Source organism: Zea mays, chromosome 9 (genome assembly GCF_902167145.1).
Source record: "Zea mays cultivar B73 chromosome 9, Zm-B73-REFERENCE-NAM-5.0, whole genome shotgun sequence".
NCBI classification, from domain to species: Eukaryota; Viridiplantae; Streptophyta; class Magnoliopsida; order Poales; family Poaceae; genus Zea; species Zea mays.
The window spans coordinates 25,231,654-25,242,800 of NC_050104.1; the positions used below are offsets into that span (position 1 = coordinate 25,231,654).

General features: G+C 45.4%; 1 protein-coding gene across 1 annotated transcript; it reads right to left on the reverse strand.

Moving 5' to 3' along the window:
• Positions 1 to 4,511: 4,511 nt before the first annotated feature.
• On the reverse strand, positions 4,512 to 6,324 carry LOC100273442 (Lung seven transmembrane receptor family protein). Its single transcript, NM_001147879.2, has one exon. It carries the CDS (start codon positions 6,126 to 6,128, stop codon positions 4,740 to 4,742), a length of 1,389 nt encoding a protein of 462 aa, NP_001141351.1. The 5' UTR covers positions 6,129 to 6,324; the 3' UTR covers positions 4,512 to 4,739.
• Between the last annotated feature and the right edge of the window lie 4,823 nt (positions 6,325 to 11,147).

Sequence of the window (11,147 nt, forward strand, 5' to 3'; positions counted from 1 at the left end):
CCATTCATGGAACCAAGATGCATGCCAATCCTGAGCAGTACCACCAACAGGTAGTAGGAGCTAGAAGAACACCCCACAAAACCAAACCAACCGCGCAGCAATAACAAACACTCGGTCTATTTGAGCAGCGTGGCTGCCTCTCCAGGCCCGGTAAGGAAGCACGAACACCCAAAAATAAACTCAACGCACTGACCTGTATCGGATTGATTTGATATCAACACAAAGAAAGGCACCGTTTGCTAGGCAGAATGTGGCGGAGGCTGTCCTTTTAGCATGCATGGCTCCATCCCACTTGCAAAGTTGCTGCTCCACAATTGCTAGTGACCTAAGCTCAGTGCTTCCACCGTTATGACCTGTTTACACGCCATAACGAACTTTTATTATAGCCACAAGATTCAGGAAGGTCCGGCACGATAGAGACACTTGCTTTTACAAATTACAGGGGAGAAATCCATGTGAATTAGGTTTTATTATTACCATGGCAGTCGCTGTAAGCAAGAATTAGGTTTCATTATAAAGTTACTTGTCCAATGAACTTACCATGAAGTGATCAAACTCGATTGCTGGCACAGATGGACAAGCAAGCAGCACTGACTCTCCATGGTGATTGCCATGTGGCTCAAAACCAGAGCCCTTTCGGGTCATAGTTATAATGTTTCTCCCTGTCCTGAGGAGTTACTACTACAATAGCTGTCTGTTGGCCCTTTGAAATTTTAAAAAAAAATTCCCTTCCAATTTGCACGATAGAATATGAATCGTACAGTTGACCTCCATGACTCTGACTTCACTTGTTTCTATGTCATATTTTGTAGATCCAAAGCAATACCAGCTAGCATTAAATATCTTAACATATTAAAGACAGCAAGGTAAACTACAAGCTTCCTTGTTCAGTTAGTCTAATCAATCAGGCTTCAGCACATGTTTAATGTCCGACCAGAGATTAAGCTGCCAATAGCCCAATCAAGGCTGGGCCAGGCCAATGGCAATACCAGTGGATAAGCCCGATGAATCTCTGCAGAGAGAGAGAGGGATGAACTTGCTGGCAATCCACACCAACTTAAATACCAAATCCAGTTTCACAAATGGGAGATGAAAAAGCTCATAGACCCAAATAGTAACTACCAAGTTTTGTTTCAATTAATCACGAAAATGAATATTTAAGGGCAAAACTTCTAAAATGGCCTTGCCGATACAGGAAAAAAAAGTTGCTGATAAAAAAAACTGAAGCGACCTATCAATTAAATCCAATCCAAAACAAAGGACAAAATTAGTAAGATATTCAAAGGTTCTCAGTCCTCATTCCAGAATTCTGAAGGTGGAAGCTGGCAGAACTTAATGGCATAAACGATGAAAAGAGCTACCTTGTATATTATATGTAAACTAGGATAAATTAGTCAAAACAACACGGAAGATTGTTCTAGCAACCTGGGGTAGAGCTTCAGTTTGTCATCAGGGACAGTCGACCCCAACAGATTTTGAGGAATCCAATGGAAAATTAGTGAATATAGTGCTAATACTTCCTAATGACCCCACCTATTTTCGGACAAGACTCTGATGATCGTCTGGCCTAGACTCGCCCCTGCTAGTAACAATCTATCATTGCCAAGTGTGTCCCTGCTTCTCCCTCCCTCCTCCCTCCTCTCAACAATTCTAACACTCCCATTTCAAACATTAATGCAACTTGGCTCTTTCTTCTAATATGCAATACTTCAACAGAATTTTCAAACTACAAAGTTAGGAGGATAGTGACTTACAATCTCAGACATTGTAAAAGAGGCATCCAGTCAAATGATCAGGTACTGAAGAGATACCTGAGTACCTGACCACTAATAGAAGGATGAAGGAGAATTCCAGGGTCATAGGGTCAAAAGAGAAGGATTTGGAACATTCAATTCCCATCATATGTACAATATGAGATGATTTTATACAAAGCCCAGACCAACTTCAAGTCAGCAATAGTTGAAAAAGAATAATAATAAAACAGTTTGGAATTGGGGAACTGGGATCCAAATTTTAAGTCCTTGTGAATCATAAAAGTTTGTGGAGCAATCCCCATTGTTCCAAACAGGCACTAATGCAAATTACACAACTAAACAGCATCTACAAATCCTTGTAGGCGATTCTGTGGCAACAGAATCTTTGTTTTTTCCCTGAGTGACATAGAAAATATAGGAGAAGTCACATTTGAATATTAAGCCAACATGTATTCGGACCCTTAAAAGTAGGGGTTCCTATAGCGTAAGAGCAAAGTGAAAGTATACAGATGAACTTCAGCAAGTCAGAACTCAGAAGTACATTCAGTATCATAAGCTCAGTTTTAACTATGTAAAGAAAATGAACATCTAGAACGACCTCATCTCAATGATTGTGTATAAAATTTAAGGCAAAACCAAACTGCATTGCTTAACACACATATGGTTGTTGTCAATACCCAATTACAGTAAGACAAAATGTAGCCAACTCAAAAGGAAAAACAAAAGGATATGGACTATATACCAGTCTATGACACTTGTCCTCTGGTGGGACATACAACGCCGATATCACCACTGGCACGAAGGAGATGCCAACTCCTAACCCCTCATAGCTCGAATTCACCATCCAACTTTAGCGCCTCAGCTGCAGCGGCAGCCTCCTCTTCCTCATCATCAATGGCAAAGTACGAAGGTGACTGCCATGGCTCAAAACCAGAGCCCTTTCGGGTCATAGTTACACTGTTTCTCCCTATCCTGAGGAGTTACTACAGTAGCAGTCTGTTGGCCTTTCGAAATTAAAAAAATGCCTTCCAATTTGCACGATAGAATATGAATCGTACAACCATTCAGTTGACTTCCATGACTCTGCCTTCACTTGTTTCTATGTCATCTTTTGTAGATCCAAAGCAATACCAGCTAGCATTAGTTATCTTAACATTAGCACTCAGCTGCAGATGTCTATTATGGTCATTATGCACACAAACAGCAACTAACTAAGCAACACAGAACTGAAACATATTAAAAACAAAAGGTAAAGTACAAGTTTCCTTGTTCAGTCGGTGTAACTAAAAGCAGTGGCTTAACATCTTATCAATCAGGCTTCAGTACTTGTTTAACGTCCGATCATAGGCCAGGCCATGGGCCCATGGCAGTACCAGTGGATAAGCCCATTGAATATGTGAAGAGAGAGGAAAGGAACTTACTGGCAAGGCACACCAAATTAAATACCAAATCCAGTTTCACAAATGGGAGATGGAATGGAAAAGCTCATAAACCCAAATAGTAACTACCAAGTTTTTTGTCCATTAATCACGAAAGGAAAATTTGTAAAAATTTCCTTGCAGATAGAGAAAAAAAAAGACAACAAAATTAAGAGTGGCTGATAGAAAAACTTAAGCAACCTATCAATTAAATCCAATCCAAAATAAAGAACCAAATTAGGAAGATATTCAAAGGTTCTCAGTCCTTATTCCAGAATTCTGAAGTTGGAGTCTGGCAGCTGACAGAACTTAATGGCATATTTGATGATGAAAAGAGCTACCTTGTATATTATGTTAAACTAGGATAAACTAGTCAAAACAACATGGAACACCGTTCTATTAACCAGGGTAGAGCTACAGTTTGTCACCCGGCCACCCGGGTCAGTCGACCCCCGATGGATTTTGAGAATTCCAATGGAAAATTAGTGCATATAGTGCTAATACTTCCAAATGACCCCACCTATTTTCAGACAAGACTTTGATGATCATCTGGCCTAGATTCACCCCTGCTAATAACAATCTACCATTGCCAAATGTGCCCCTGCTTCTCCCTCCCTCTTCTCAACAGTTCTAACTCCAATTTGAAAAAACATCCCAGTTCAAACAGTAATGCAACTTGGCCCTTCCTTCCAATATACAATCCTTCAACGGAATCCTCAAACTATAAAGTGAGTAGAGTAGTGACTTACAATCTCAGACAGTGTAAAAGAGGGCACCCAGTCAAATGATTAGGTATTGAAGAGATACCTGACCACTAAATAGAAGGATGAAGGAGAATTCCAGTGTCACAATCACAAGGTCAAGAAGAGAAGGATTTGGAACATTCATGTGTACAATATGAGATGCTTTTATACAAAGCCCATATCAGCTTCAAGTCAGCAATGAATGGAAAAGAATAATAATAAAATAATTTGGAATTGGGGAACTGGGATCCAAATTTCAAGTCCTTGTGAATCCTAAAAGTTTGTAGAGCAATCCCCATCGTTCCAAACAGGCCCTAATGCAAATTACACAAGTAGACAGCATCTGCAACTCCTTGTAGGCGATTCTGTGGCAACAGAATCTTAGTTTTTTTTTTGAGTGACATAGCAAATATAGGAAACGTTACACTTGAATATTAAAATCAGCATGTTTTCCGCCAATAGGGGTTCCTATAGTGTAAGAGCAAAGTGAAACTAGACAGATGAACTTGAGCAAGTCAGAACTCAGAAGTACATTCAGTATCATACAGTCAGTTTTAACTATGTGAACAAAATGAACATCTAGAATGGAAACACCTCATCTCAATGGTTGTGTATAAAATTTAAGGCAAAGCCAAACTGCATTGCTTAACAGACACAGGGTTGTTGTCACTACCCAATTACATTAAGATAAAATGTAACCAACTCAAAAGGAGAAACAAAAGGATATGGACTAGGTACCAGTCTATGCCACTTGTCCTCTGCTGGGACATACAACACCAATATCACCACTGGCACGGAGGATATGCCAATTCCTAACCCCTCAATCATAGCTCGAATTCATCATCCAACTTTAGCGCCTCAGCTGCAGCCTCCTCTTCCTCATCATCAATGGCAAAGTATGGGTTATGCACCTCAGGCCGGAACTTGTACCCAGTAAAGACATAGAACGCGAGCGTCGCGAGCTCCCCGGCCACGACGCTAGTCCACAGGTACCGGTATGAGGTGATGGTCTGTAGCGCATACACCACAACACGCGTGAAGTAAATGTAGCAGATGACGACCACATAGTACTGGCGGAAGAGGGTGAGCTTCATGAGGTTCACAGCGGCCTTCCCATCCGAGCGAGCAGCCTCCCGGAGGTTCTTGATGGACCACACAATCGGGAAGAGCACAGCACAGCAGCAGATCACATCAACCAGCAAGAAAATCTGCTTCCAGGTGACCCAGTCCCGAGCATAGGGTCCAGATTCGTCAATCACAACCTGCGCGATGTTGGCTACGACCTGCAGGGGGATGACCGCCATAAGCACCTTCTTCTCTCGGTCGGCCAGGTAGGGCTTGAGGAAAGACCAGCCGGTGCCGATGAGCACTATGAGCGTGAAGAGCGAGATCCCCTTGAGGAAGCTGAAGATGTAGAAGAGCACGTCCCATCCGTGGGCCGTGCCGGTGCGCTCGATGCATGACTTGTCCTCGGCCTCGGCGAGGAGGTTGAGAGCCTTGAGCACGAGCACGGCGAGCATGAAGTAGTGGATCCGGAAGACGGCGGCCCGCTTGCGGAGGAGGATGGAAACCCAGGCGGCGGCGAGGCCAGCGTAAGCGAGGCAGAAGAGGAAGTAGAAGGAGGGCAGCGCCGAGGCTCCCGCGGAGAGGTACTGGCGCTCCCCGGTGGCCGGGTCGACGTTGTACATGGCGGAGCGGACGTCCATGTCGACCTTGAGGCCGCCGCCGAGGCAGTTGGCGAAAACGAGCGTGTACTGCCCTGGCTCCGACACGCGGAAGGCGGTAGAGAAGGAGGAAGAGCGGGCTACCTCGACGCCGGCAGGGTTGGAGGGCGGGCGGAGGCGGTCAAAGGAGAAGGCGAGCTTGACGAGCTCCGACTGGAGCGCGCAGGTGACGTCTAGGTCCTGAAGCTGGCGGAGGACGTGAACCCAGGCGTCGAGCGTGGAGAGGAAGAAGCCGAGCTGGGAGAGGTCCAGCTCCGCGGAGGCCTGCGGATCGAAAGCGATGCCGGAGACGTTGAGCTCCAGCACGCCCGAGTGGGAGAAGCCGAACTCGTCCAGCGGGATGATGCTCCGCGGGTCGGCCCGGATCGCGGTCTCCCGGATCTCGGCCGCCGCGGGGGGAACCGACACCATCGCGGCGACGAGAAAGAGGAGGACGGTCAGGGAGGGCCCGCGGAGCCCCGCGGCGCGCGGTGACGACGAGGCGGCCATTATGGGTGCCGCCGCGATCGGGGGCGGGGGGCTGCGGGTGGGGACGATAGGCGGCGGTGGTGCGGTGGCCGGTGGGTTGGATTTGGGATTTGGAGAGGGCGGGCGAGCGGCGCGTGGGGAAGGGCCGAAGGGGGGTGGCGTGGTGGGTCGGTAAATGCGACGGACGCGCTGCTGGGTTGACAACTACGGGTCCGCAGTCCGCTCCGCTTGGCGACAACGCGCTGCTGAGTTGATTTCAACTGAGTTAGAGTTTTTTTTAATGTAGGTTGGGTTTTTTTCAGCTGAGTTAAATTTTTTTTAATTTGAGTTAAGCTTTTTCAGCTCGGTTGAGCTTTAACTTCAGCTCGATTAAACTTAACTTCAACCGGTGTTCAGAGCAGGTTCAACCGAGGGTTTTTCCTGAACCTCTCTGGTCAAAACCAGTTGAACTGGCCTTGGGGAGGTTCAACCGGTGTTAGAGTCACCTGATCAGTCTGACCTACAGTCTGTCAGTTTGACTGTCAGTCTGACCACCAGACGGTTGAATCGGCCCTGGAGGCGGTTCAATCGGCCCTGCGCAGGAAAGTTCAGCCTAATGACTAGTTTTGGCCCCCACCTATATATACTCACTCCTACCTCTCTCTCCCCACAACAAGAGTATGCACCAAACTCCATTTCTAACCTCAGAAACATCTTCCACTCTCTCTCACACATCTCTTGTCTCTTCTATTTCTAATATTTGTAGATAAATCTTTAAGTGAGATTGAGAGCTACGGTTTTTTGTGCTTCATCTCCAAATCCTTTTTTCTTCTTCTTGATTCGAGTTTTGGTAGTACATCGAGTTCTTTGTGGATTCATTACTCTTGGAGCTTCTAGCTCCTAGATGACTAGGTGTCGCTTGTGAATCTCCAAATCTTGTGGAAGGCTACAAAAAAGTTTGTATTACCACTCGTTTGAGCAAAGATTAGTGTGTGAGCTTGACCTTTGTGGTCGGCAAAGTGACGATTAGGGTTGAAAGAGACTCGGCTCTTTGTGGGCGTCTCAACGAGTAAGTAGGACACCTTTTGTGGTGTGACCAAACCTCGGGATAAATATTGTGTCTCTTGTGTTCTTGCTCATTGTGTTTGCTCATGTTCTTCGTTCTCTCACCATTACTTGGAATAATTATTTATATCTTTTTGTGTGTGGATTTTGAGAGGTGTCCTTCTCAGATCTACTACTTTGAACCATGTGGATCGTCTAGGACACCCCATTGCAGAGTTAAGTGGGTGAATTTCGAGATCATTTCAGTTTTATATCTCATTGTTTATTTAGACTTGTGCAAACCGGTTGAACTGGTTTTGACACCGGTTGAACCGGTTTTACCCGGTCCGTTTCTAGTTTTTGTTGGAAAATTTTCTGCTTGCATATTCATCCCGCTTCTAGGCAACTTTTAAGCGATGAACGTATGTGAGCTCACTCTTGCTATATTTAAACTAGGTCAAGAACAGTTACTGCAAGATGAGGAACATAAAGGATGCTATGATGAGTTCGAAGAGGTATAGGTCATCGTCTCCCAGTCAACTATAGTGTGACAATACATGGCAAGACATGTAGCTACAAGAGGTCTTTATGCCTCAAACTTCAAGTTCCCCTATTTCACCCATGCTTGCAGCCTTTCGACGGCATGGTATACACTTTACGGTGGTTACATCGATTGGGAACTCATAAAAAGACTTGGAAATGCTATTTGCTTAAGTTTAAGCGTTTTGGTATTGTGATGAAGTAAGACCAGTTCATTCAGCGATGGGTCAACGCACAGACCCGCGTGTTACCCATGAAAATGTTGTCCATTCTATGGATTTTCACTTTATTAAAAAAAATAAAGCCACCCGGGTGGGCCGCTTCAAGGCCCACTGGCCGAGTAGCCCACCAGAGCAGCAGGTTTTGAGGGCTTCTGTTGCCGCACGAGGGTGGTGGAGCGAGGAGCAGAGGCCACGCGGGGGCTGGTGGCGGCGCTCAGGGCTGAGCGGTTCAGCTCTGACCAAAATCCATGCCGCCCGCTGCGTAACCTCCTCCAGTTCGGCTCCATAACCATGGAGATTTGCTCCCTGCTCAGCACCTCGCATAAAATCGCTAGCTCTCTGTTCCTGTTCCTCCTCTCGGTTTTCAGTCACGGTTTGGATCGATTCCTTCGATTCTTGGTGTTCTGGTGTTAATCCTGCTGGTGGAAGAAGGTGGAGGTGGCACTGCTCGTGCGCAGCGAGGTTCTCCTGCGCTCCGTTGTCTCACCAGTGCACCTGTGTGGTGCTCTGTCTGTTCTGATTATTGTCCACCGTGGCCTGGTGCCTGGGCTCCCTGCTGCGCGGTGTTCGTCTTCTCGGGCTGGTGCCGTGGATGTCTCCCTCGGCTCCGGCAGCGGCTCTAGTATCTCCGTCAACCTCCCGCCGTGCAGGCCCGAACGTGGGCGGCGGAATTGGTTTTCTGGGACATAACCTTGTGTTCGCTGAGCTGGCCTTCCCACGTAGACAATCTACGTGTTGTGAGTTATTCGTTGTCTCACTTTATTTACTGTTTAATTTTGCGCTATCTGCTAGTATTAAATACTTGGGTGTGATTGCACTATTGTGGGCGGATTTATGTGCTCGATGATGATAGCGGTGTAGTGAGACAACGTGACAGTTTGGGTTTTAGTGTATTATCATTTTCAGCATTGATATTATTTGTGCCTAATTAAATATCTCTTTGTTGAGGCTGTTTACCTGTGTTAAATTTTGTTATTTTATTTAGTACACAGCTCCTTACTATTAGTATTTAGATTTGATTATTAGGCTTATTACATCTGATCTAAAACCCTGATTTGGTAAGATAGGGATGTCACGTTAGTTGTAATACTCCAAGTTGTATACTAAGAATAATAGAGAGTTAACCTCAATTTCCTGTGCCTCATTTGCATCATAAAAAGAGCATACACAAAATTTAGAGATGAATTAAAACAAATGAAAATAATAATAATAATAATATGCATCATGTTGGATATTTTTGTTTGCTTGTGCATTAAATAATAATAATAATAATATAAAAATGACTAGAAGTTGGATTAAACCCTAAATTGAAAATTAGGGTTTGAAAGTAAGAAGAGAAATGATATAAAAATATAAATAATATAAATATATTTCTAAAATTTGTATTTTTCATTTCATAATATGATTTGATAACAAATTTGCACAAGCTTTGAAACTAAATTCGAATTCAAATTGAACTTGAAAATAAGAAAGAAAGGGAAATCAGAAAAAAAAAGGAAAAAGAATAAAAAGCTACCTGGGCCGGCTTATCCCATTTCGGCCCATCCAACCACCTCTCCACTCGCGCGCGGCCCAAACTACAGAACCGGCGCCGACATGTGGGGCCTACCGGGCAGCCGCACGTCAGTCGTCGTGCACTCACCGATTCTGTGGCCCACCTGTCACCCGTTCTTCGCGCGGCCCGTAATCGCGCCCTCGCTACCGCACTGACGCCTACACGTGGGACCCACGCTGTCATCACCTAGCTGTGCGCGATTATCGCATCGCTCACCCACCTCTCCGCGTGAAAGCCGCCGCGACTCAACCGTTTCCGCCGAGCTCGCTGGGGGCTGTCTCTGCCAACCGGGTCGCCCTGCTAGCATATAACTGTCGTCCGCTGCTCTTCTATTTCCCTATTTCACCCGTCCTGAGTCGAAACCGTGAGCAGAGGGGAGCACGGGGCGCCGCCATCGTGATTCCTGGTCTTGGCTGTTGTGGGACCTTCCACGGTGGTTTGGGGGCTCCGCGGTGCTTCCTGGTAGACTTACGTGGCCGGGGAAGGAGGGGTCGACCGTTGGGTGGCCGGAATTTCTTCACCACATTGTTGATTTCGTCGCGGCGCGTGGGCAGAGCGGGGCGCTTCTAGATTCGATGTGAGCTTCCTTTCCCTGTTATCGTGTAGTTGTTCACTATGTATTATCGCATTCAATTCGAAGTTCGAGTGTGTATGGCGAATTTTGGCCAGTGCCGGCCATGGCGCCGCCGCAGGAACCCGGGCGCCACCGTGTGCGCGACATTGGGGAGTGGCGCGTGCGCCGGTGTGCTGTGGACCATTGATTCTCTGCGCAACGGCCAGGATTAGACAAACGAGTACCCGTTCGCGCGATTGATCTGGCGCCGTGGATCCGCGATCCTGCGGTTCATGTTAGAACTGGCTTCATTAAATCTGGACCGTACATTCAGAATCCGATGGTGTCTGGTGAGAGCGAGGGTTTATTATGGTTTGATCTAATCGTGGTCGTTCACAGTCGATCGGACGGCTCAGATTCACCGATACCCTTTCGTCGTGCCCATATTGCTAAAGAGCCCCTCTGTTTATTTAAAAACAACCCGCGGTCCATACTCCTGTACCATGTGTCTCTGTTTTCTTAGCACCGAGGCCCCTGGACTTTCTGATAATTGATGCCCAGTCCAGAACCTGTTTAAAATGAATAAATTAATTAGTAAATGTATTTTTAATGCAAAAACAATTGCTAGAACTTGGAAAATTCATATCTAATTCATTTTAACTCCAAATTGAACCATTCCAATTTCTAAAGTTTTGTAATAATATTCTTTACCATTTAGTGTCTCTGTTTTGACATGAACTCTGTTAGAAAATTTATTTAACATTTAATCCTATTTTAATCACATTAAACCTTAGGAAATTCATAACTTGAATTCTATAACTCCAAATTTAGTGATTCCAGTTCCTGTGATCATATTTTAATGTCTAGTTTGTTACTGTATATTTCATTTACATGTTTGATGTAATGTTAATTTATGCTATACTATGTATGTATTGTGTTGATGCGAGTAGACGAGCAAGCCACTGTGGATCCTGAGGTTCAACAAGTAGAGGTAGCTGAGCAGGAGCTCATTGAAGGCAAGTTGTGCCCTTGATCACTTACTTCTCCCAGCCATGTTCTTATTAATTTTAATGATCTGCATAGGTTAATTTTGATGGGAACCTTTATGTACCCCAGTTTTGATTACCTCTATACCTTGTTCACCCCTG